The following is a 27,718-nucleotide window of genomic DNA, read 5'->3' on the forward strand; positions in this document are numbered from 1 at the left end:
TCGTAGCACCTATAATTTTAGGAAGGTTCCAAACTGTGAAAAGTCCATTTAAATTCAAGGGTCTGTGTGCCTCAGTGAGGAAGCACATTAAATCACTCCAACTGCCTCATCTACTTTCAACCACAACCATAAATAAAAAGTTTGGATATGCTCTGAGAGAGCATCCAGGGTGGGAATCTTCATCAGTTCCTTTCATGTGACAAAAGTTTTACTGAACTCCTCCATTATACCAGGCACTGCTTGAGGCCTGGCGGGGGGGGGGGGGGGGGGGATAGCGGGGAAGGAGGGAGATTCTCGCCCTTATAAAGCTTACAGTCTATTAAAAAACTTGGAATAAACAATGAGTCATACCTGGCACATTAAAATTTAGGAAAAAGTTGCACCTTATATCTTACAGAATTTCTTACTTTCCTGAAGACTCTCATGTATTACTTCATTTAATGTTCCCCATAGACTGGCAATTAGTCAGAACAAGAATCACTAAAATCAATTAAGAGTTGACAAAATAGAGGCACTGAGAGGTGAAGAGGTATGCCTAAAGTGAAAAGCTGGTGGCAGGCAAGCTGAGGCAGGGTAGGATGCTCCTGGTACCCTCCCAGCACCTTCAATGACAGTCCCCCCAAGGGCTGGCTCTGAATCGGTCTTTGGGTCTGAGGATGTCCAGAGATGACCGAAATACACAGGTGTCACCTCAGCTTCTACTTCCAGATAACCCAATGCCCAGCTACTTCCACCCACTCTCCAAAACAGACACAGGCACACAAACGTAAAGCCAAATGCAGTAAATTAGGAAGCCAACCCCCTCTTTACAATAACAAACCATACGTGCTACCAATACAGAGAAAGAAAAACCTGCCCACCTGATGTTACAACAGCTAAGAAAGAGAAAGGAACTAGTATTTATTTAGTATATGCTATATGCCAGATGCTGTATTAAATATGATGACTCCTTTATTTCTGATGGCAATCCCATTATTATCCCCATTTTATGAAGTAGGAAACCAAACAAAACACAGAATTTAGAATGACAAATAAGGAATCCCATTTCCCATGGATCTTAAGTGTTTTTAAGTATCTGGGCATTAAATGCTCAGGCTCAGCAACAAATACAAGTTGAATAGTAAGATTATTTTTTTCAGTAAATCTAGGAATATGTATTTTATATACATTCACAGCTCAACGTGAATTATAAACAAAAAAGAAAAGTCACATTTAATCTGATATCATACAACTTTCCTCCTATCGGAAAAAGCTAAATTAGTAAGATAGTCTTTGTGCCTAGAAATTGCATGACTTTTTTGAGAGGTACATATGATGTACCCCTCATAACAGTTAGTGCTGTGACAAACTCTGCTTCACAAACATTATCAAACAGTCTTAACTTCTACTCACCTTTTAAGCTGTATGAAAACTGATGTGAGTTCTTGAAAACGGTCCAGTCAGGAGACAACGGTGTGATGTTACAAATATAGAGCTTGAACTGCTAAAAGGAAAAATAAAGAATTTCACCAAACCATTTCTTGGTTTCTCTTAATGCACCCTCCCTTTCCCCAAGTTCCAAAAAAAAAAAAAAAAAAGTTGCGGACTATCACAATAAAAACTACAAATACCAAAATGAATAAAATAAGAACACAAAGGTAAACATCAAATAATAAAGGAAGGGAGAATTATAGCAAAAAATCTGAGGTAAGGGACATGACTAAGCTAGGAACAAAATCCCTCTATCAGTTCTTGAGCAGCCACAAGGGGCACCCTGTTCTTATCTTCCAAACAAAAGAGACACAATTTATTCCTCTAAACACACAAAACTTTTCTTCAATGAGGGCCGTGAACAAATAATGAACAATGTCCTTATTGGATTTGGGGGTTTTTTTAATCATAACAGTCTGAATTAACTTGTGAGCACATGGATCCACACAATCCTTAACTGTAAAGAGAGGCAGGCCCAGGGGCACCTTTTTCCTCCCATGAAATATGTTTAATTTTGTGGGAGCAACACGGACCCTTGCTTGTGAAGACCCTTGGGGGAACACCCATGGTTCTGTCTGAAAGGTCATCTTTACACCTGCCTTCACCCTGTTGGTAGAACATCCTCTAGTTTGGTGCTCCAGACTTTGTCCAGGTCTAGTTCCAGTTCACACAATCTGTCATGATCATCCTCATCCCACCTTGATGAGTATACTGTGTGTGCATCACACCATTCCAGGTCACATCGGGTGACTGCCTTTGCCTTACAAAGCAGTTTCAGGTAAACTCAGTCAACTCAGCCTCAGATACCACAAGCACCTCTCAGCACCCAGCCTGCCAATGTGCAGGACTACACTCCTGTCCAAGGTTGAATAAGCCACCATCTGTCTAGCTTGTGTGCTGTAGCGTACTCTCCAGGAGACTTGTCCCTTAAAGTGTGTTCCTACCATATGTCACTCCTGAGTGATCAGCCAATGCTAAGACATCCAAATAAAAAATTACTGTGTCTAGCCAGAGGATCCTATGAGATTCCTGTGGAGGTCCACCCTGAACACATGAGCCAAACACCTTGCTGTTTTTATGTAACTCCTTAGTATCAATACTATGAAGCCACAGACATTACTTTCTCCTGTTTACTGTCTACTAAGAGAAGAAAACAAGCCACTTCTGGTTTTCTAAACAGTTTTTATTCTTCAACTGGGATTGCTCTCATCAGTCTTCCTAGGATTCAAATGTTCAGACTTATTGAGAAAAAAAGTCAGTGGAATAACCAGAAATGTACTGTGGTGGGCAAAATGACTCTTGAGTGCAGGCAGAAGCTGAGACTTGCTTCTAACCAACAGAATTTGGCAGAAGTAATGAGAGGTCATTCCCTTGATCAGGCAATGCTATACAAGACTCCATCTCGGCAGACTAGAGAGTGACAGACTCCCTTTTTACCTCTGAAGAGGCGAACTGCTATATGGTGACAAGGACGGTGAGGAGGCCACATGGCAAGGAACTGCAGGGGCCTCGAGGAGCTGAGAGGCCCCCAGCTGACACCCAGCAAGGAAACAGGAACATCAGTCCTATAGCTACAAGGAAATGCATTCTACCAACAATTTGAATGATCTTAGAAGTGGATTCTTCCCACTCTTACCTCCAGATGCGAACACAGCTGGGACCACACCTTGACTGCCAACTTCTGATATCCTGAGCAAAGAGCCAGTTAAACCATGCCCAGACTCCTGACCCATAGAAACTGTGAAGCAATTTATGGGTGTTGGTTTAAGCTACTAAGTTTATGGCAATTCGTTAAGCAGCAACAGAAAATAAATTTAATTTAGTAATTAAGTGTAGGGATTGTATAAAATAAATACATATATATTATGTGCAGACATAATTGGTACAATAGAACAGCCCTTCCTACCTGCCTCATCCATCCATAAGGGAAAATTCGGGTCAAATTAAGTGCAATGGTTCACCCAAGAGGATGACCCTAAAGAGAATTATTAAGCCTAGGACCTTAGAGAAGATGGTGGCAGAGTTCTTTATACATAGATGACCATACCCTGCTTCTTGTAATATGAAGCATTTGAGGAATCCATACATGGTTTTTCAAATGATAAACTATGGTCCTGTGGGGATGATGATCTCACTAGCCCCAAACCAACTTCTTTTTTTACTTCTTCTTCTTCTTTTTAATTTAAATTTTACTTAGTTAACATACAGTGGTTAACAACATACTTAGTTAACAACACTGGTTTCTGGAGTAGAATTCAGTGATTCACCACTTACATACAACACCCAGTGCTCATCACAAAAAGTGCCCTCCTTAATACACTTCATCCATCTATCCCATCCCCCCACCTACCTCCCTCCATCAACCTCCGGTTTGTTCTCTATGGTTAAGTGTCCCTTATGGTTTATTTCCCTCTCTCCCTCCCCCCCCCATATGTTCACCTATTTTGTTTCTTAAATTCCACATGAGTGAGATCATATATTTGTCTTTCTCTGACTGGCTTATTTCACTTAGCATAATACCCTCTAGCTCCTCCATCCATGTTGTTGCAAATGACAAGATTTCATTCTTTTTGATGGCTGAGTAATATTCCATTGTGTGTGGGTGTGGGTGTGTGTGTGTGTATCTCACATGTTCGTTACCCATTCATCAGTCGATGGGCATTTGGGCTCTCTCCATAGTTTGGCTATTGTTGATAATGCTGCTATAAACATCAGGGTGCACGTGTACCCCTTCAAATCTATATTTTTGTATCCTTTGAGTAAATACCTAGTAGTGCAATTGCTGGGTCATAGGGTAGCTCTATTTTTAACTTTCTGAGGAACCTCCAAACTGTTCTCCAGAGTGGCTGCACCAGCCCAAACCATCTTCTAAATGCCATGTTCCCAACACGTTTCCAGCAGTTTACACAGCACTGTAGGTTCAGCGGCCACAGTTTGGGAACCATGAGCTGGTTGAGTTGCAGGTATTCCTGGAAAGTAACATGAAGCAAGGAGGTCACCTCTCTTGCCCCAAGAAGGGGATACATGAGTGGCAGTTAGACTGAAAAACCATTAGGGAAGTGAGACACATTTATTCTTTTTTTTGTTATTATTTATTTGACAGAGAGAGAGAGGGATAGCGATAGCAGGAACACAAGCAGGGGGAGTGGAAGAGGGAGAAGCAGGCTTCCCGCTGAGCAGGGAGCCTGATGCGGGGCTCGATCCCAGGACCCCGGGATTATGACCTGAGCTGAAAGCAGATGCTTAACGACTGAGCCATCCAGGCGCCTGAGACACATTTATTCTTAACCTTCACAATATTCTCACTTTCTCTTTAAGGTAAAGGAAGACATTTATTCCAGACAAAGGTTAAGAGGGAAATCTGGCTGCATGCTTCCTTTCTCTGAAACAGGACTGGCTTCCAGCTGGGAACTGGAGCCATTTAAAACACAATGATGCCCGGAGACAAGAGAGCCCTTTTGTGTAAATTATAAGTTGGGCTGGAAAAAAAACACCAAGTAGTAGGTAATATACTTCAGTGTTACACAGAGATCAAGGAAAATAGAAAACAGAGGTCTCTTTCCCAAATCTATACTTACTTTACATCATTTTTCAGAAATGTTGAGGCATTCGTTAAGGATGGACTTACACTTCCACCCCAGATGCGTAAATTTTTTTGTCAAGTACATTTCCACGACATAAAATGTGTGTGTCCATTTATTCAACTCGTAAATGCCATACAATTTGGTTTCGGTGTCTTTCTCTCATGGGGCTGAATTATTTCACAGTAAACTTATGCCAAGAAGTACTGGACCAGAGGTGTGTCTTTGCAGCTCAAGGGCCCAGCACAAGGATCTGCTCTCTCACTAACTTGAGTCTGGCCTGGGAAAGGGTCAGGCCGGCAGGGAGCATCACCAGCAACCTCCCTGCAAAGCCCAGGGTGAGATGCAAAGAAGATAAGTGCAGGTTCCAGCCGCAGAGCCAAGACCAAGAGTTTGACAAGTTGTATCTTAACAAAGCATCACCAACCATTTCATCGGTGCCTTTCAAAATCGAGGAATGCACAGGAAGAGGGCAGCTTTGGGTAACTCCCAGCAGACACAAAACCAGCGGGGACCAGGACTCGGGAGAGGGATCCCGAAGCCAGCTGCCTTCTGTCGGCTGTCTGGCTTACTTCTAACAGGGATTTCTGTTCCCAAAATAGAAACGAAGGACCTCTTCAAAGCAGATGCAACAAAGGAACAGTCCCATTCTGCTTGCCAGGAAGAAATAAGGCGCGGCGACACCCGAAAGTCATCTCTTCTGGAGCACAAAGGGCGGGACGAAGGGCCTTTCCTGGGGCACAGCTGAAACAGCCAGCCTCCCCAAAGACCTGGTCCCCAAAGCCCCTCGGGGGTGCACCCACTGGAGGAAGGCAGTGCTGGCAGGCTCCCACACACGCCTCCTCCCGCCCAGCACAGGACAGCCACAGCTTCGAAGGCTGCGCTCACAGGACAGCGGGACGGCCAACAGACCTTCGCAGGCTCTTCCCGCCCTGCCTCGCCCTTCAACCAAGAAGATCTTCCAGTCAAAGCAAAAACAGTCCATCTGCCTATGGCTAAACAGACAGGTTTTCTATCTTCCCTGCTGTTTTGGCTTGAGCTCTTCCGACTGCAAAGTTCTGAAGCTCCCTTTGCTAAGCTTTATTAAGGCCAGAACTCTGTATGAGGAAACTAGGACAAGGCCACCCTCGGGCTGCCCTGCGCTGCGAGGAAACCCCACAGCCAACATGGCAGCCGGGCTCCTGCCGGGTAGGGCGACGCAGCCTCTGTGCACGCGCACGCACTCACATGCACGCAGATGCACATGAGCGTGCACGCACGTAGGCGGGCGCGCACGCGCAAGCGCTGAGGGAGCTTGTAAAATCTAAAAATGGGATGCTTCGGGACCCATAAAGGCAGAATTAAATGTTTCAGAGCACACAAAGAGCGGATAAAGTTCTTAACAAAGCTGGAGTGAGCACCTTAAGGAAACAACAACAAAGAGAATGATTTCTTTTAAGTGACATTCAAGTCCAACAGCGAAGTTTCCTAGTTATTTCCAAACTCAAGGGGAGGAAGACAGAGACCAACCCCTCCACAAAGGATCACAAAATACTTGAAAGTAATAAAAAACTTGACAGTGATTGGTACATCAAGATCCTTTTTTGCTTCTTAAGCAATAAAGTACTGTCTCATTTCTCAGGCATCCTGGAAGGAGTTCTCAGGGTCAAACTATACTCTTTAAAGCCTATTAGCACACACCCAAATGGAGATGTTACCGTTTCTGTTACAAGCCAAAAAGGGAATCAAATACTCAGTCACTATGGCGGGAACTCCATGAGCACGTGGACTGGCGGAGTAAGGGAAGAGCCAAACGCACAGCCTGCCCTGGGTTCAAATCCAGATCCACCACTTACTGCTTGCCTGACCCCAGGGAAATCATGTCATCTCTGAGACACAACAGCTAACAAATGACGATATGGTTACCTACATTCAGGTCACTGCAGAGACTTAGAAAGACAGTAGGGGCCTTAGTAACCGATCATAAATATTAATATAGTCAAATGATATAAAGAGCAGCATGGCTTGTAATCAGAGAAAACCAGCTGCTAATAGGTATGACTCACAACAGAAGTGCCTCTTCCCAAGAGTCTTCCTGGTTTACCTCACCCCCTACAGTCCTCCTCACTCAGTTTCCAGTGCTCCTGGGCTATCTGCACATACCCTCTTTCATGTTTACTCAGGACTCCCCATGAGAATACCAACTCTTAAGAACAAGTCTCACATTTTCTAAGGATAGGTCTCATATTTCTGGTTTTTTTATACAATCTACTTCCTTCCCTGTACCCCTCAACCATACCTGTATCTCCATATCTGGCATTCCCCAGAATAACAGCCTCAGAGGAAGACTTGAGGCAAACTCACACCTTTCACATCTTACAAGCTCTCACACTTAATGAGCTCAAGCCCTGTCCCTTTGCTATAAGTGAGGAAGAAATCAAGGAACATGGTGGTGAATAGTATTGACCAAGTCACACCGGTGGGGTCAAGTCCCCGGGGCAAAGACCTGGGCCTCTTGCCTCCCCCACCATACCATTGGCATCTGCTTATCACAGAGCCTACCTTATAAGAAAGAACAATTGCCACTGGCATTATAAAGATACATGTCCAAATGACCCACATATCTTACCACACAGCACTGGGCCTTGGGGTTTCAACATTCCTGAGAGCAAGATAAGGCCTACTTCAAGAAACAGCCCTGCATACCCAGGATTCTGAGCTCTGGCCCAATTGTTCTGTTCTCTGCTCTTTTTGACCTCCTGTTTAGATACTTAATTAATTACAACAAGAAGAAATCAAACACATAAAGATACTCAGGCATCTTGGTCACTCATTTCTAGGTGATAATAGTAACAATAACAATAAAGCTAACATTCATTTAACCTTTGCTCAGTGCCTCTCTTGCAAGGCACTTTATGTATCTCATTTAATGCTCACAGCAACCTTGTATGGATGTTATTAGTTATCCTCAGTTAACAGATGAGATAACCAGAGTCTAGAGAATTTAGGTGATTTGTCTAGGGTCATACAACTCTTAGGAGGCAAAGCTAAGATTTGAACCCTATTCCATCCTACAAGCAGATCCACAGAGCAATCAAAACAAAGGGTTATAATAAGAAATAAAGCAAAGCTGAGGTATCAAAAAATGAATATGTTTTAATCTTGGGAATTCCTTTGAAAACTAAGGTGTATTTTTGTCGTAATATTATCTTCAAACCCAGACTTTATGAGTCTGTTTGGAAATAGCAACAAGTCATTCACCAATAAGCACACTTCTTTCAGACCCTTTTGGTCACTTCCCGTGAACACTCCACAGGCAAAAACAAATGTGCATACTGTGGAACCCAGCTAGCACATGAGAGTCCTGACCCCCAAAGACTGACGCAGCAGGTGGCCACAGGCGGGACTTCTCAGGAGCCACAGCAGACTCAGTCCCAGGCTGGTGAGGCAGCAATGTTTTTGGAGACCCGTTATGTCCCAAATTTTCCACCACGTACTATCAGAAAATAAAAAGGATCTAAGTTATTATTTCTCTGAAATTCTAAAATTTAGTATGGAAAATAGGACAAACATAAATAAGTCTGTGCTTTTAAAATTAAATGTCAAGACTGGTTTTCAGATGGCAAAGACAAAAATTGATATCAATATTTTATTGACCTCTATTAATATTTAACATTAAATATGGAGCCAACTCTCTGTAGAAAGCTGTTTCAATGTACTGAATCCCTAGCACTGTGAGGGGGTGATGCTAAATGCCAGGAACAGACGAAAGAAGTCACCATGTCATGTGAGGTAGAAAGAAGAAACCCAAGTATCTCAAACTCATTCCACCATGAAATCCACTGGCAGGCTGTATGAACACCCCACCAAGTGCCAGACATGATTCCAGGCAGTTGGGCACATCAGTGAGCAGAACAAGGGTGTAGAGTTGAACAATAAACCTACTCAACAGGTAAATTAAGTCATTTGCTCAGAAATGGTAAGGCAAGCACAGAGCAGAGCGGAGGACAGCCAGGATGGGCAGAGGGAAGTGGCATCAGAGAATGCTCCCTGAGAAGGCAGTACCAGAGCCAAGGCTAGAAGGAGGCAGGGGGGCTGGACACAGGGATGTGTGAGAAAGAGCGTTCCAGGGAGGGGTCCAAGAACAAAGAAGCAGCCTAGCTGGACAGAGTGAATGAGGGCAAAAGTATCAGGAGATGAGGTCAAAGAGGCAATGGGGGCGTCCCAAGAGCTTGTAGGCAACTGTAAGGACCTGGCATTTACTCAAGAAGAATGAGGAGCTATTGAAAGAGTCATGCATTCATTCAACAAGGACTTACCACATGCTAAACATGTCAAGCCCTGTGCCAGAAGCTAAAGACATAAGAACAGGAAGAGGGCTGAAAAGAGGCAAAAAAAACTAGACTCCTCAACCTTCACTGGTAGCTAAGGTCTTCTTTAGTAGACTAAGTAACCAAGAGTACATTCCAAGCCTCACATGGGAACCTGGAAATGAGCACTCAGTGGACTCGAAGGACGCCTCTCCATCCCTTACTACATATAGATCCTGAACAACTACCAGGAGAACACCAAAAATATGGAAGATCCTAAAGTTGTGTAAATCAGCAGTGAAAATCAAATGAAGTCCAAAAATCATTTTAGTCCTGATTATATCTCATTAGATTCTAAATATTTAAATCTCTTGATGGTATTATAATAGCTCTGTAATAACTACAATGGTTTAAAATCTTAACACCCTATATTTCCTAACATTTCTATATGGCAGAATGTTTACTGTTCATTGATATCTAGATATGTATTTGTCATTTTGGTAAACAGACAGTAATAAACATCAATGCTTGGTCTTTCTCCTCTATTAAACTACATAGATTGTATCTCCTTAATACTTCCTCTGTAACTCACCCATGATACTAGTCATTTTGGACTTTCAAACACTCTTAACACATACAATATATACATGTATATATATACATACATATATATGTGAAAATGTATATATATGTATATACATATATACATATACTGAGCTGTGACAATAAAAATCTCTATATACATATGCATACCACACATATAACTTTTTTAAAGTTTCTAAAAACAACAAAAAATAAAGTTTCTAAAAACAATACTTAGCCTTATAGTTGTGAACTATATTCTATCTTCTATTACACATCGCTTCTTGAGTGATGGTTGTGACCTACTAAAATGATTTCGTGACCTGCAGTTCTAAAACACTAGTCAAGGCCCTTAACCAATTAACTATTATTTAATAAATAACCTCAAATTCATCACAACATCACCTGTCCCCTACTTTGTCCACCTACCCTCTCAACCTGCAGAGAAGAGCAAATTCTAGTCTACTCATAAAATTTTAGAGTGTCCCGAAGGATGATCCTTCAGAGCACAGCCCTGCAAGACTCATGAACTAACCAGAAGGCAGAAAGGAACTAACTCTTCTCTGCTGGAGGCAAACAGAACTCAACCCATCTGCACTATCTGTGCATGAACTTGTCAAAGTCTCCAGTATTCTGAAATAACTTAATGAAAACACATTCTACTGCTAAAGGATCTTTGTCTTTGGCTTCCAGTGCTTTGATAAACTTGTAAATGGTCATTAAAATAGGACAAGTATAAGCACTACTTTGCATTTGAGAGTAGGGCAGATTCAGACTCAGGGGGTCTGCAGTGAGCCCCAAGATTCATTTCTAACAAGCTCCCAGGGGATGCCAATGCGGTGGTCCAGTAACAAAGCCCTAGACAGCACTGAGTAGTTTACAGATCAAGGTAGCCCTCCCTAGCACCCCCTAACAATTGTGTTCAAATACACAGCAAAGCCCTCAGCAGACAGCACCTGCCGTGAAGGCAGGTGTACAGGTGATATCCACAAGCACATTAACGTGGGCTTCAGCCGATGGCGACCCATCGATGGTGGTTGGAAAAGGCCATCTGGGAAGACTGGAGAACAGCACCTAAGCGAGGGAGTACAAGAACCACATGGAGGAAACTGACTTGGAAAGCAGGTCCAGGCTCCTTGAGAAATCTACAGAATGTCCACAGATGAAAAGAGAACATCTATTTGGAAGTAACTCATGTGGAGGCCACTTTCAGGCAAAAAGACTTGAGCAATGGAATGTAGAAAAGACCCATCAAAATATCCATAGGCTCTAACTGACCAATGGGCCACTTACAACTAGGCACAGTTACCAAAAAAGGGAGAATTCCATACATCGCCATACCTCCTCTTCTTCCCCCTTTACCCCACCCACTACATCATTGCAGATAACCTCTCCTCTGCTGTCCTGACCACTCCTCTCTTGCGGTGTATTCAGTAAACTTCTGTTTCCTTTGTTCTGCCTCTGGTGAATTCTTGTGCAGCCTGCACCACTGACTTCCACCCTACCGTCGCCCCACATTTGGGGGCCCCCATCCAATCAAGAGATACTATATTTAGACACCACGATTCATATACTACCAACTTGGATACCCTAAAAGTTAGCTATGTCTAACAGACTTGCTAGAGTTCCAGCTGGCTGGAAAAAAACATATATTGACAATGAAAACCATCATTCAAAAAAAAAAAAAAAAGTCCACCTCCACCCCTTTTTTTGAGACAGAGAGTGGGGTTCGGGGGGTGGTGCAGAGGCGGGGAGAGAAAGAGAGTGAGAGAATCTTAAGCAGGTTCCACATCCAGCATGGAGCCCGATGCAGGGCTCAATCTCACAACTCTGAGATCATGACCTGAGCCAAAATCAAGAGTCAGATGCCTAACCAACTGAGCCACCTAAGCACCCCCCACCTACCCTATTTTATTTGAAAGAAACACAGATGCTCCGAATACTCTGTGTCAACTGGCCACTTTAATTGAAATTAGATACCTGCTTCTACTACCCCATCAGAAGTCAAGTTCAGAACACAATGTCTGAGTGTAAAAACTATCATCAGCCAATTGCTTATATTCCATTAGTTCACAGTTGTTGTTGTTTTTATTTTTGTTATTTTTTTGAGATTTTATTTTTAAGTAATCTCTACACCCAACATGGGGCTTGAACTCAACAACCCCGAGACCAAGAGTCTCATGCTCTACAGACTGAGCCAGCCAGGCACCCCTGTTGCTATTGTTTTTAAATTACCATATTCCTCTTCATTTTATACCATTCTTAGAAAATACTTCCCAGCATTTTCTCCATCAAATCATCCAAAAGTAATTACTGGGAGTTGAAATTCTACCCATTTGGAGGTCACTATTAGCCAACTAAAGTTTGGACATGCTATTCTACACGTTCTACATGTTACTGAATTAATAAGAGTAAAAATAAAATCCCAGAAAAGGCAAAGCCTTCCCTTATTTGAAGCCATGCAGTCTTTCCTCATTCTTGTGGGTTTCATTAAACTAAGAAGCACAGAACACTGTCAACTGATTTGCTAGTTTCCATACTTGCTGCCAAATTTCCACTTCTGCAAAATCAATTTCAATCAAAAAAAAAAAAAAAAAAAGGTAAAGTTAATCTAGTTCTTCACAAATGGTCCGGAATGTGAGGTAGAAATTTGGAAGAAAGGAAAGCAGTGGTTGGCAAATAATGCAAATGTTAATTTATTATCTTTATTTTTTAAATTGCTACACTGTCTCAGAATCATTTCCTCCTCTTAGCTCTGGAAAGTTTTTAAAATGTGGACACTGCCAAACAATGACCTTGTTATAAGCCAAAGTTCAGTTATTTTAAGGAATTTACTACCTTTTTGCTGAAGGAGTTCTCATGAAAATCCTTCCAAACCACCAACTTTGTTTAGAATTTTTACACATTTACAATATAATGCTGTATAGTTTCTAAAAATTTTAGGGTTTTACTTTGTGCACTGCTTCAGCCTTGAAGAAAGCAGTACAACCTAAAATCAGTGACACAGGTAGACAAAGGGACACTTAAAAGGGAAAAGCATGAAGTAACTTTGGTGTAGCATGGTTACATTACAGGGAAAATCAAGCTAGCGGCAGATGCCGTATGCCCCAGCTGCTAAGTCCTAGACAGAAAAGCAGTTTGAAAGCATACCGTTTCGCATCTGCTGACTTATTAAAATACCTCCCCCTTGGTGTCTTCAACAGCAAACTCAGATATGCATGTAAAGACCAATTGGCACCATGTTTTCAGATCCTCAGATGAAGTAAGTCCCACTTAGCCAGAATCCAAACAGCTGGGATATTCAAATAACTGGAATTTTTGTGAAAAGGAAAAGAATTACAACCACAAGAACTTAACACACAATGTAATCAGCCAACTTCCCAATTACAATGGCTTGCCAGGACAGGAGGGAGAGGGGAAAGGAGAGGGGTCAAGGTCAAGAGGTGAAAGCAAGAGGAAATGGTCCAAATGGGAGATGAGGGTGAAGGAGGAAACTAAGGCACCAGAAAGAGAAGGGACGCACAGGAAAGGCAAAGAGTCAGGCCTGTCTGCAACCCAACAACAGAGATACAAAATACTCTGGCACGTGACATGAAAGTAAAGGAAATCAGTATAAAACTGTGGTCTTCACCTTAGGAAAATCTCTCTCCATGCACATCTTGAAAAGCACAAGAATTAAAGTTTGATGAAAGCATGCACTGGTCTGCACATTACTTAAATCAAAGGTCAGAAAGGACAGTTAGGGACTCACGGTCTGCATTAGTTCTCCTGGCAAGACAACCTGTTACCTCTTACCAGGAGCCCAGGAAAGCTGCTGGACAATGCTAGGCAGGGCTTACGAGCGGGTGGTCTCTACCACACCAGTCTGAGTGAGGTTCCATTGCCTCTGTTTCAAACTCCCAGGGAAGCAAACGGTGAGAACGAACAAGCAACTGAGCTGCACGCTACATCTGAAGTGAGGCTTATTCATCTCAAGCTGTGTGGTGTCGGAGCTAGATCTGAGTGAGAACAGCGGCTTGTGTCAAGCGTGTGGTCGCTGCACAGGTTACTGTAGAAAGCGAATGAGCGTGCACGGGCTATTCCCCTGGAACACTTCCCAATCCTGATAAAATTGTCCTCGTTCTTCTCAAATCCCACCACAACATGTGACAGGTGGAAGGGGTGCGCTGGTTTCAAAGTAAGTAAGACAGACACTCTTCTGCTAACTGTTAATGTTGCAGGCCTTGTGTACCCACACCAAAAACAACACACACACACACACACACACGCATGCCTCTAGTCACTGCAAGTACTGTTTTCAAACGTACCAAACATTTCTCTGATACCTTAAAAGTGCATGACTTCACATTATCACATGCAGTGAATATTTCTAATACAGTTAATTATTTGAACCTTTCGAGCAAAAGTACATCTTGCAAATACAGGTATAACTGAAGACTGCCACACAATGACTTCATAAGTCTTCTTCGTAATTCGGACTGCCATCTGAGAACATTTTCATCAGCCTCCCCCCTTGCCAAAGATCCCCTGTTGAATCTAGCCAAGAGCTAGCCCAGAACTCAGACAATGATGTTATTACAGGAAGAGATTCCACGTGAAAGTAGGTCTATCGTTCAGTTAACACAGATTTTCAATCTCACTGGTACATAAAAACTGCAACCTTTAGAATTGCTCTTACTCAGAATTCTGTTCATTTCAATTCTACACCCAAGTCAGTGACTCACCACCCTTGGAGGTTGTGATGAAAACTGTAGCGAACACCCTGAAGGCCACTCCGAAGGGTGGGGTGGGGACAGGGCTCCAGGGACAAGAGCAGGAGTCCAGCCAGGACATCAGAGCCGGGCTCCCTTTAAAGCAGCTCCCTTCCTTCCACGTAAAAGCTATACCGGCTGCCTTCCCAGTATGAACGCCAGCCACTTCAGCAGCTTTCCTTTGATCTGACATGATCATTTTGCCAATTAAAAAGCAACTCATTCTCAGCCATGCCCGGAACTGGGGAAGACAGCCACTGGAGACCCTAAGAATCCTCCCCACCTGTGGACAAGGGAGCATCATGCCAGAAAGAAAACAAAAAGCAAAACCCTGAGCTGGGTGCCTCCCTAGGTCTGTGGTATGCCTGCCTACATCAGTCTCGAGTCCGGGGGGGGGGGGGGGGGGCGGGGGGGGGGGCATCGTGCAGGAAGAGTACAGCATGTGTCCATGGTCCAGTCCTGAATCTCAAGCTGGGTAGCCAAATGACTCAACTATTTGTAGCAAAATGGCCTTTTGTGTTTCTGGGCCTAATGGGAGAAGGCGGGAGGGGTCGGGCAAGTAGCCCATGACCTATAGGACAACTACAAAAGTGCCTAACATTCTTATTACCACACACACTCCTGGGCACCACCTCTGTTCCTGAATCATAATCTCTTAAGGTGGAGTTGTGGGAATCTGCATTTTTAACAAGCTTCCCCCTTAAAATTCTTAAACATACCAACATTTGAAAAACAGGTCTAAACTCAAACTGATGTGTGGGAGAATGGGACAGGAGGCTGGGGGAGCAGAGGTGGAAGGGATGGAGACAGGAAGAGCAGGCTCCCCAGGATTGGCATCAGAGCACCCCCTACCTTGCCTGAGTGCCAAGCAAACAGGACCCACCACCAGTGAAGCGGGCAGGAGGGGGATGAGCGACAAGTCCTGAGGTTCACACCCCACCACCAAATGACTGACAGAAGCCATCTTACTTTTCTTGGTGAGTCAGGGCTCACATGAGATCTAATTGCTCTAGAAAAATAGAGATGTGGCATGCCTTGCTTCTGAGTGCCATGGAACGATTCATTCCTGTTATGCATTTTAACAAGTCAAGATGAGCCCAGAAAAGTACTCACCTCTCCTGCTGACATCCATGCTTCACAAGAGAGGAGGGCGGCATTCCAGGCAGAGGAGCCAGGAAGGAGGTATACAAGGTGTCTAACTAGAGAAATGGGGTGAAACAGGGAGCAGTGGGAGAGGGGCCCGGAGACAGAGACCAGGCCAGGCCACTGTGACCCATGGCCACAGGCAAGTCCAGCCTTTACCTTTTGAAGCAAGGCAGTGACACGTCAGCTGTGCGGGCCAGAGGGGGTCCCAGACCAGGAGCATCAGCATCCCCCGGGAAAATGTGAGAAATGCAAAGTCTCAGGCTCCACTCCTACCAAATCAGAAACTGCATTTTAAAGAGCCCTCCAGGGGCGCCTGGGTGGCTCAGTCGTTAAGCGTCTGCCGTCGGCTCAGGTCATGGTCCCAGGATCCTGGGATTGAGCCCCACATCAGGGCTCCCTGCTCTGCGGGAAGCCTGCTTCTCCCTCTCCCACTCCCCCCCGCTTGTGTTCCCTCTCTCACTGTGTCTCTCTCTGTCAAATAAATAAATAAAATCTTAAAAAAAATAAAAATAAAAAAAATAAAGAGCCCTCCAGGTGATTCTGACACTCACTGAAGTCTGAGACCCTCTGCTCCAGAACACAGTGAGAACATGGGAGGAGAGGAGAGAAAACCAGAGGTCAAGGGCAGAGAGCAGTCTGTCCAGCGGCGGTTACAGAAGTCTACACACGAAGCACTAAGAATCCAAGGCAGTAACTACACGGAGGAACGAGAAAAGCCATGTGAAGAAAAACAGAAGTCAACTCGCAGGACCTGGTGATACAGAGACTGGATGTGCAGAGAGGAAGGTGGAGAGCCAGAACAAGACCAGGATCCTGGCCTGGGTAACCAGCTCTAAATCAGGGGAAAGACAAGAGATTAACTTTTATTATCACTGTACAGATAAATGTGCCAATGTCTGCCTCAACCTTGAAACACTCGAGTCTGTTTTTGTAAGCCAGCCTGGAGGCTTCCAGATTCAGGAAGATTGTATTTAAATGCTTTTATAAAACAGCACAGTTGTGAAATGCATCCATGTGCTTTCTTCAGATACATTCTTCAACTATTTTTTTCAGCAATGCATCTTGGAAAGCTTTATAAACAAAGATCAATCCAGATTCAAAGTCTTGGAAGAAGGGAAGGGCTATAGAGAAATTACTTCACACAATCCAAAGAACAGCCATTTGCAGAGAAAAGTATGAAACACTGCTTAATGCTCATCAGAATTTTGAATAGAAAGGAAACAGTACAGTGTCTAATACAAAACACATGTTAAAGGTTTCTCTGCCCAAGAACGGTATTTACCTTAAGTCACTGGGCTCGAGATACTGATGGGGGAAAAAAAAGTCCATTCTTAATTAACTATACTCATAAAGGATGCAGTATAATTGAATGGCGGCAAATGTTTCAAAAATAATTTCTGGGTTTATAAAATGTTTTTACACTTATTGTTAAATACGCATGTGTCTAATGTTCTGGATATTCTGTTTTAAAAAAGCAACAAGGCCCACTGTGAAGATGTGACTCCAGGGAGCTGGGAAGCCGTCCAACATCTCCATCTCCAGGCCCCATCCTTCCTTTGGCCACTTAACACAGAGCAGCCGTCTGGTAGGACGGTCAGGTCGTGTGGTCCTGAATTGTACAGAGCCATGGACAGCCACTTCTGCCCCCCTCCCACCACCACTCTTTGAAATGGCATCCAACCAACAGCAGCGAGCCTGGAACGGGAGGAACGGGGTCCTATCTGCTGCAGGAGGGATGGGGTCCCGTGCCCCTCCCTGACTCCATCATAGCATCCTACAGACTCCTCGCTGGGGTGTCCTGCATGCAACAACCACCTTACAGACTTACTCCAGAGTTGTCTTACAGTCCCCCACCCCCAAAATCCTAAAGTCATGCTGACTGTACTTTATTAAATGAAATAAGATTACTAACACAGGAGAAGCTGAAGTTCGGCTGTAACTCAGTAAGGACCTTCTGACGGAAAGGGAGGTAATGCAAGTCAGGTGGATCGGTGTCCTCACTTAGAATCGTAACACTTAGGATAGGTCAGCCCTTTTTTACGCACTTTACATTATTAACTCAAAATCTTTATAAGAACTCTATGAGGTGGGTAATGCTATTACCAGCATCCTCCTGTTATAGATGGGGAAAATGAGGCAAGGGCAGTTTGAGTGAATCATCCAAGATCCCACAGTGAGGACTAGGCAGAGCTGGGATTTGAACCGGCAGGTGGGGTGAGGTACCACCACGTGTCACCACCTCTCTCCCGGCCAGCTCCTACCTCCATGAGCCCGGGCCCTTCTCCTGCTGCCCTCACTGGCCTTGCCAGGCTACAGTGCAGTCGGTGAAAGCAGAGATGGAAGGCTGGCCCACGACCCTCAGGAGTGCTCAGCGCAGGCACCGTCCACACTTCTGTTCCCACATACACAACCCCCCGTGGGTCGCACTGTCCCCACGGCATCATCCCCATCTTGCTCTCTCCCACACCCGGCTGCACGTGCACCCCTGCCTCCACGGCCCCACCATTGTCCCCTTCCTACTGCACAGCACGGGCTCTGCGCAGAGGCCTGGGATGACACCACCAGCCTCTAAGCCAGAAGTCTTGGCAGCCTTCAGTACAGATGAGGTCTTTGAAAATACTGGAGCTGGCTCTGAAATTCAAAAGTAGGATAGAAATACCGTACTTTCTAACAACACTGCCGAAATTCTCACCCACAGGTTAATTTCCCCGGGTGGGCTTCTCACTAGCTCTGTGGACCTCATCGGTCTTGCCTTTTGGGATACAGCTGCCCAAACAACCCCCCAAAGTTCTGAAGGTCAGAGGCTGAAACCAATAGCAAGGATTCTTAGCCCACAGCTTGAACTGAACTGGGAGTTTTGCAAACACTTGCTGAAATCTACCCTGTCCCAGGCAGAGCATTTTCTTGAAGCTGTCTTTATTATAAATGAAGAGACTCGGAGCATTCTAACAACTGTTCACCAGGAACCAGGAATCCAAGTTCTTGGCTGCAAAACCACATTCTTTCTTGGTAAACAGTATGAAGAAAATATATCATCTAGTAAGCAGAACAGCAAGAACCCACTGATCTGTTTTTCCACCAGTAAATGGAATGCTGTTCACTGGTGCCAGGACTAAATGCCCCCAGCATCTCCTCCTGGCCAGTGCCCTGCTCACCTCACCAAGCCTGCCGCTCTAAGACACAGTATATTGTAGTTGGGCTCTGGAAAACACTCCTGCCACCATTTGGTGAGCACGCCCTCATCTAAAGGAGGAACAAAGAGGGACAGTCAGTACAAAGGAAGGCAAGCTGGGCCATCCAACCCAGAAAAGAGGAGGATCAGATGGGGCATCAGAAGACACCCATCAGAAGTGTCTTCAAATATCTGCCAACATGGAAGAAAAGCAAACCCTGCTCTTAGTCATGGCCAGAGGAGGCACATTTCAATCCAGCCTGGGGATGTTTCCAGCTGGTATACTGTCCTCAAAATGGGCTACATTCAGTGGTGATGAGCTAAGTCAGATGGGTGCAGGTGACTATTGTGTCTATGAGACAGAGGTTAAAAAAGACATCTGCAAGGAGAGAAGGAAATAGCAGGAGAAAGAATAGCAACAACAAATAATGCAATATGAAAAAGGAAATAATTGGTTGAGTCACAGAAATAACTATACTTAAGAATCTCACCATTCCCCACTAATTGTCGTACACCCCCATTCACCCCAAACATGAACAAATTTGGTCAAGTTCATGTAAAACCAATACTACTCTGCTATTTCTCAAAACAGATCAGAGAAAGATTTGCAAAGTGCTGTCCTACATGTCAGCTGCTTATGACACTATATAAAAGACAATCTTTTCCAGGTAGGTTCCTGAGGCAAAAAGAAAGGCTTCAGAGGGGCACCTGGGTGGCTCAGTCATTAAGCGTCTGCCTTCGGCTCAGGTCATGATCCCAGGGTCCTGGGATCGAGCCCCGCATCGGGCTCCCTGCTTGGCGGGAGGACTGCTTCTCCCTCTCCCACTCCCCCTGCTTGTGTTCCCTCTCTCACTGTGTCTCTGTCAAATAAATAAATAAAATCTTTAAAAAAAAAAAAAAAGAAAGGCTTCAGAGCTCTTGAACGGGCTTCTGAAAAGCTGGAGAAGGTACTGTTTCAAGGGTAGCAATCAGCTACAAGAGAACATATTTGTTGCTGTGGCCAGAAAGCAGCTCAGGCAGCAAAGGGTGTGTTTCCAAAGCTGTAGGACATGGACTGCCACATGAAAATCAGTAGGTCAAAGCAATGACCTTCGATAAAAAAGCAGTATGTGCTCTTAGGAGAGCGTCTGAAAATAAATTATAGCCTTTTCTCTTTAAGGGGAAGGTAGAATACATGCTCCTTGAGTTCTGTTAGTAGGATGGATGGATGGATGGATGGATAGATAGATATGATAGATAGATAGATAGATAGATAGATAGATAGATAGATAGATAGATGATAGATAGATAGATAGATGATAGATGGATGGATACATATGATAGATGATAGACAGATGATAGATAGATGATAGATATGATAGACAGATGATAGGTAGATAGATGATAGATATGATAGATAGATAGATAGATGATAGATGATAGATAGATAGATATGATAGATAAATAGATGATGGATAGATGATCGATAGATAGATGATAGATATGATAGATGATAGATATGATAGATAGATAGATAGATAGATAGATAGATAGTTGATATATAGGTAGAAATAGATGTAGATGACAGGCAAACAGATATACAAATGGATGGATACACAGAAATAGAGATGATAAAGATAGACAAGGCACACAGGTGGATAGGTAGAAATAGGTACAGATAGTTGATAAAGATGACAGAAATACAGATAGATGATAGAAATATAAACAGAGGGGGGCCTGGGTGGCTCAGTCTTATTAAGCATCTGCCTTTGGCTCAGGTCATGATCCCACGAGCCCCACACTGGGCTCCTTGCTCAGCAGGAAACCTGCTTCTCTCTCTCCCACTCCCCCGCGTGGTTCCCTCTCTCGCTGTCTCTCTGTCAAAAAATAAATAAAATCTTTAAAATATATATATATATATATACACACATAGATAAAATCAGAAAACAAGCTAAAGAAACAATTGTGAAGAAAATGAACCAAAACCCTCTAACAATCTATATCATAGAACATTCTAAAGCTTGTGGTTTCTTTTATTTAGTATTTTAGTACCTCTCTAAGGGCTTACAACTGTGGGATGTTTTAGCACTAAAATTCACTCTACCCAAAAGTCCATCAGAAATGAGGAGGTAGCCACAAATGATGCAAATTCACCTCTCACTGAGGACACGTGCAACTGTCCATGTGCTACAAGAAAACAGCAGTCTCCCAACAACGGAGGGACACGCTGTTATCCTGAAATGAGCATGAGATGATAAGCTATAAACTGCCCCGGGACTCACTGGTCTGCCATTGCACTGGGTCCAGTTATGTATGGCAGCAGCAGCAGTCGATTCTGGATTAAAATTATGAGTTCCCACGAGAGGGCATTTTCTGGGAAGACTCCGTTACAATCCTTTCTCTGCCTCCTTTGAACATTGTCGGTAATCCAGCCAAGGAAAGAGGAACTCTGTATCATGAAGGACTGAAGCACAGCCTTAGTAACAAGCTAGAAAGAACTACTATTGGCCTAAATACTGAATTAATTAACACCAGATTTCTTAACTGCAAATTTCTGTAAGGTGTAATCAGACGACAAAAGCTTTTAAGGGACCTGGTCGAAGAAGGAAGGGCAGCTGTGAAGAGGGCTTGGAGCTCGGTGCACAGGCACCAGGATATTCCATCCCCTGGACTTCCCTCCAGTCAACTGCACACATTTCTTGAGAGACTTGAACTGTGAGGTCATGAAAGCAAAATATAAGTAAATATCCAAATTCAGTGACCATAAAATCTTCAAGAAAATGTATCACACTTCCAGCATTTTCACTATTGTCCCAGTGGCTATCTTATTAGCAGATTCCATTTTAATGCTAATGAGAAAGAGTTTCATAGAATTCACTGATTAAGACAAACCAAGAGTTTAAAAAAGAAAAGGCTTATTATGGCTTTAGAGATGTGCTTCTTCACTGTTACGCAAAATGTTCTGGAAGCACAGAAGAGAAGTAGGGTTACCTCTGATAAAGGGGTCTGCCACCCAAACCTCAGCAGTTTGGGACTACCTGTCCTGGGTTAGAAAAAACGGATTTGGGACAATGGAATTTCTTTTCTGACTATTAAGTAAACATGCGAAAAAGGAACAGAAGCAGACACTGGAGATCGGACATCTTTTCAACCTCTATCTGGCCAACAGACATGTTCTAATCTTTACCCACCACTGTGCACCTGTCAAAACTGCCCCTAGCTCTAAAGCAGGGTTTCTCAACCTCAGCACTACTGACAACTGGAGTTGGAGGATTCTTTGTTGGGGGGACTGTCGTGTGCACTCTGGGACACTTACAGGATCCCTGGTCTCTACACACTAGATGCTGGCAGCACCTCTTACCTCCTAGTTATGATAACCAAACATGTCTCCAAACATTTTCAAATGTCCCCTGGGAGACAAAAGTGCCTCTAGTTGAGAACAACCGCTCTAATGCATCCAGACCAACAATAAAACACCCCACAAGATCATTCAGCTTCTCACAGTTCGAGGCCACTGTGAACCCCAGACAACCATCTTGCAAATGTCCGCCATGAGCACAGGGTGGATGGGGTAGGACAGATGGGTCAGGGCAGATGCACCATTACCAGTGGGAAAGCAACTGCATGCCATGTTCCAGCAGTGATGAGAACAGATAACAGCACCATCCCTGAGTCTGACAAACACTATCATAAAAGAACAAGAGGACAGGCATTGAATTCCTCTCTATGCTAGCCATTGAAAGAAAGGCTGAGTCTCAAACTTATGCCTTAATATTACCCTTCTGAAGACCATTAAAACAAGGACGATTTTCAAAAAGAGCTTTTCCACAGGAACCAGACCATTTTCACTCTACAATTCAATTCACCAATTTAAAAACCAGACCCACAGCGTCCATCCTTGGGCCCTCCTTGAGCTGAGGCCATGAGGCCACATGTATTCTCCCAGACTCTTCCACAGCTACTTGATTTAACGGCAGCATATTGTAACTGGAAATGATTTGTGACAGCTCATAAACAGCTCTGAATACAAACCATTGTCAAAGGAGGTATTAACAAATTTGCACCTCTCAGAGTTCCCACACAGGCAATTTTCTCATCATTCTGACAAGAGAAATGTTTAAGGAAGATGCAACAAACAGTTCTGAGATCTATGGGCAATGTTTCCCAAATAACTGCATCAAACAGCTACTTCATTTCAGCAATATGAATTTCCTTTCACCCCACCAAGTGCACCTGCAGCATGGGATGCCCAGGCACCTGGGCTTTCCCCCTCCATTCACTCAACCCCCTGCTTTTGACCCTCTTCTTAGAAAAGAGAAGGCTCTCTACTGCATGCCAGTGCACATACTAGCTTGCCAGGGGTCTCATTTGCAAAGGTCTCTCTAAGAAAGCATCCCCAGGGTGCCAGACCGCTGGAGATGCTGTTGGGAGTGTTCTGTAACTTGACCCTGTTCACACCAGCTCTGGATGGAAACCCAGCAGCCCTGATGAAATGCCCACCCGGAAGCTAGGCTTCAGAAACACCTGACATTGTTCTCACTCAGTACTTCTCAAATTTTAAGGTGCCCGAAACCCCTGGGGACCTTGTTAAAAGGCAGTTTGTGATTTGTGGGGCATGGGCAGGGCTGAGAGTCTGCATTTCTAACCAGCATCACAGGGAGGTAACTCGAATAACAGAGCCAGGAAAGTGACTCTAACTTAAAAGATGAGTGATTTCTACTCCCCACATAGATAGGACCCACCTCCGATACAAGGAGGATGTTTTTAGAGGAAGCAAACAGATTTAGTTTACTTCCCAAAGTTCCCACCACCAGATTCAGGGCAGTTCATGGATCTGAGTCCTGTCAACATATATAATCACTGTTCTAATTTTCGATAGAATAATAGAGCATTAAAACCTGCTGTGTACATACAGCACCCCCTCCCCCAGGGAATTAAAGCGCTTTAAATTGGATCTTTCTTGCAAAGAAACTCCGTTCCATTTCCGGACAATGACTAACACTCACAATGTCCTAAATAAGTGGTACACTGTTTTCTAAAAGGTTACTTGTACACAAAGGTTAAGCAGAAACAAGAAGACAACAAACCATAGTAATAAAAGTAGGCCATGTACCACTACTGCTATTACTAATAATAATTATTATTATCACAATAAAAAATTGTCTCCTTATAAAAAATAACAATCAAACCTGCTCCTTCCCTAATCTGCCCCAACCTGATAAAATACAACTCCAGTGGCTCAGCCAAAAACTCGGATGCACCCTTGTCTTTCTCAGCCCTCACTAAATCCTCAACACTCCGCCTTCCAAGTCCTGGCTCATTCTCTGCACCTGGACCACCCTGACCTGGGAAACCCTCATCTCTTGGGACTTGGTACTGTAACAGCCTCCTGTACCGTCACCCACTTCACTCCAAAGAGATCCACATGAACCAAAGCTGAGACACTGCTCTACTCCACACCTGGAATGGCACCCATTCACCAGAGCCCTACAGGGCCGCATAGGACCATGTGCCCACCTGCACCCCTGGCCTCCCTCCTCTCGCTCTCCCCTCCCCCTGCTCCTCTTCAGCCACATGACCTTGCCCAGGGCCTTCGCACAGAGTTCTCTCTGCCTAGAAATCATCCTAAATATCCACATAGGCCACTCCCTTGGGTCCATGCTCAAATGTCACCTGAATGATAAAGCCTTCCCTGACCACCTAGACACGCAGAATCCCATCTTCGTTAACAGTGGAGCTTTTCAGAAACACAATATTGGATGTATCTGTAAGGGCAAAGACTGTCCCTGGAGCTCTAGGCCCAGCTATGCCCCTAGATCAGGTGAGCAGCCACAAAGCATCCTGTGCCCGGTCTGCACCCAGTCTTCCTTGGCCGTGCAAGGGGAGACCTTCCATACCCCTGCCCAGTCTCTACTCTGCAACCAAGTGAACAGAGCTTGTCATCCTGCAGCTTTGAACACTCCAGTGACTTCCCAAAGCCTATAAGATCCCACCGTCTCAGAGGAGAAAACCCTTAAGCCTCCTGCAAGAACCCCTACCCTGGCCTGCTGCACCCCCAGCCCTTGTTACTTTCCACTCCCAGTCGCTGAGTCTGTTCCCCTGCCTCTCTTGTGAGCACCTGTTCTGGGCTGGCTCCCCTTCACCGCCCAGCTCCCACCTCCAGACATCCCCAACGGCCCCAGGAAACCAGAGAACCTCTCTCGTGTTTATGCTTGCCCTCGCCAGCTCTCCCAGAAGCAAGTCTACATCTATTCACAGGACTGCTTGATCCCTGCATTCTCCCCACTTTACAGTCAGCTCTGTGAGGTTGGGCTGAGCTCGCTGAGTCAGTGAGCAGGTTGTCAGGAACTCACGCAAAGGTCTCACGGTCAGTGACACCTGAGTGTAAAGGGCCAAGTGCTCTGTGCCCAATCAAGAGAGCCTGTGTTCAATTCTACAGAAAAGAAATAAAAATATGATAGATCCTGATCATTAGGACATTAATATCAAAAAGACGACTCTGAATTCCAGCTTTTTCTGTTATCGAATATATTCCTTCTTTCGTGCTGTCTCTGTCTCTCTCCCTCTCTTACGTGCAGAATTCATAAGGTAATACACACCATATCTCCCTTTACAAATTAACCCCCATTAGCACCTTGTGCCATAATTAATCCCAAAAGGAACCTTGCCTGCTGGTATTAAATCAGTCATTAGAAAGACTTATTAGCTTATCCTAATGCTAGTTTACCTGCAGGCTTAGAAATTTCATCAAATAGTGAGGGGAAAGAAGAAAAAAACAGGATTTTTAAAATATTACTCCTCCTAGATTCTTATTACACTCTCTATAAAGAAATGAAGTAAATGACACACTTCAGGAAACAGCCTAAGCCCGTTCATGCTAAGAACGGCCGCATACAAAAACGGCCAGGCTTCGCCTCACAAGGACTGCCTCCGGTCACCTGGAGGCTCTGGCTTCTGCTGCCCATTCCCCACGTCCTCGGGAGCTGCAATGCTGGACACTTCTCCCTCACTTTCCCCCTGCGGCACCTGTCCGCACCTCAGTGCATCAAGACTGACGGCAGCATCCCCCACTCGGGGCTCCCCGGGGACACCCAGCAGTCTGATCCTGCATCCAGAGCCCAGACCAGGCAGAAATCACTCAGACTTGGGAGCAGGGGTGGGAGAGGCCGTGTGCCAAGAGCAGGCAGGCGTGGACCCTGGACCCTCTGGCTGCCCCCGCTTCCACACGAGCATGCGTTTGTCTCGTGCCATCTGTTCTCGGAGGCCTCGTGGTGCGGCCAGTGGTTTGGAAAATAAGCAAAACGCCGACATACAAAATAAACAGAAGAAAAACCCAACACGACTAGATGGGTACTATACTAGAACAGGGCCCAGCTTCCAATATCCTGGTGCAGCCATGACTGTGGACACGGAAGGAAGATGGCAAAGGAGGCTGCTTCTCAATGTTTCGTGTAAGCTTTGCTTGTAGAATCAGCCAACGGCATCCCAGTTTCTCCCACCGGCTTCTTCACATTCTTCAGCAGCCCTTACACATTATATATTCAGATATTTGCCACACACGTCGTGTCTGAGATTCCACCCTGTAAGTGTGGACTCATTCACATGAGGACACTATGTGACACCACAGAGTTACAATGTCACAGTTGTATGTCACAGGTACACAAAAAAAATGCGTCGATATCTACCTGTAATGAATTCCTAATTCTGAAGATGACTAAGTACAGAGGCCGGACCTTGTCACCCACATGTGCAGCAGTCCCAGTGCCTAATAAGGCTGCACTGGGGACCCACCACGTTCCAATGGAATGACTACAGTGCAACCCTGTCATCAGTCTCAGGTTTCTATTCATAATTATAATAATGTTAGCAATGGCTACTGGAAATATGTCTCATGTGCATCAAAGGTCAGTCACCTGGTCCAACACAGGGCTGTGGCCTTCCGCTGGGTCCCCAGAACCCGGGTGCACCGGGCAGAATGCACACAGTAAATAACTGTTGAAGAAATGAATGCATATTTGCATTTGAGCTTCAGCAGTGACATCTACTTTTCACTAAAAACTTCATGTTCAGCAAGGAGGCTTATTCTTGTTCCAATATGGGAAGGCTTCCAACATGACCTGTTTCTCACTGGAAGACCCAAGTCCCCTTTGAATCATTTCTGTGCAACCACAAAAATAACATTCTTTTCAATTTGCATCATTTGCAGAATTGAGTTTTCATAGAAGTCACATATTTGTTTTGAAGACCAGTAAGAGGCATCCTAGCCTCCTCCAAGGAGGCCACAGGTCAAGAATTCCACATTTGGATTAAGCAACTGTTCCTCAAGATACCATCTCCTTAAAATGTAAATGATCCTGAGGGCTCAATTCTGAAAACACTAATAGCTATTAACACCTTGGTGTGAAGTAGCTTAGCAGTTAAACCCATAAACCTATTTATTAGTAGTCTGGTGGTCATTCATTCACTCAACAAACAATTACCAGATAACGCCTAATGAAGTTAATGAGGTGCCTGTGCCTGGCACCAGCCAATAACAGGGGGAAAGCATAAGAAAGACAGCTCTGCCAGCAGAAAGGAGTACATCTGCAGCAAGGGGTAACTCTTCAATCCCTTGGCATCCAAGTGATGCTGTACGGATCCAGGGCACCTAGGGAAGGTGGGATATGGAAGTAAAGCCATTGTTCTGTGAGATCCTGCCCTCTAGCCTGGCTCTTACAGTTACATATCTCTAGACAAATGGACCTTTCC

The 27,718-nt window shown here is 44.5% G+C and overlaps 1 protein-coding gene across 22 annotated transcripts in view; it reads right to left on the bottom strand.

Annotated features, from left to right (window-relative positions):
* The window catches only part of LDLRAD4 (low density lipoprotein receptor class A domain containing 4), a 434,307-nt gene that overhangs the window by 377,550 nt on the left and 29,039 nt on the right, over window positions 1-27,718 (bottom strand). For 18 of the 22 annotated variants that reach the window (XM_064577961.1, XM_064577954.1, XM_064577942.1 and 15 more), the window contains one exon: window positions 1,393-1,483. Coding sequence is in view for 1 of the 22 variants with exons in the window: in XM_064577940.1 (XP_064434010.1) it covers window positions 1,393-1,483; window positions 15,787-15,801 (106 nt within the window). In the remaining 21 variants the exon portion in view is untranslated. Of the gene's footprint in view, window positions 1-1,392; window positions 1,484-15,786; window positions 15,842-27,718 lie in introns of those variants that run through there. The other 4 variants (XM_064577962.1, XM_064577946.1, XM_064577948.1 and 1 more) reach the window with 3 other exon arrangements.

Source organism: Mirounga angustirostris, unplaced genomic scaffold (assembly GCF_029215605.1).
Source record: "Mirounga angustirostris isolate CCGP_5_RB_7025 unplaced genomic scaffold, mMirAng1.0.hap1 SCAF_14, whole genome shotgun sequence".
NCBI classification, from domain to species: domain Eukaryota; kingdom Metazoa; phylum Chordata; class Mammalia; order Carnivora; family Phocidae; genus Mirounga; species Mirounga angustirostris.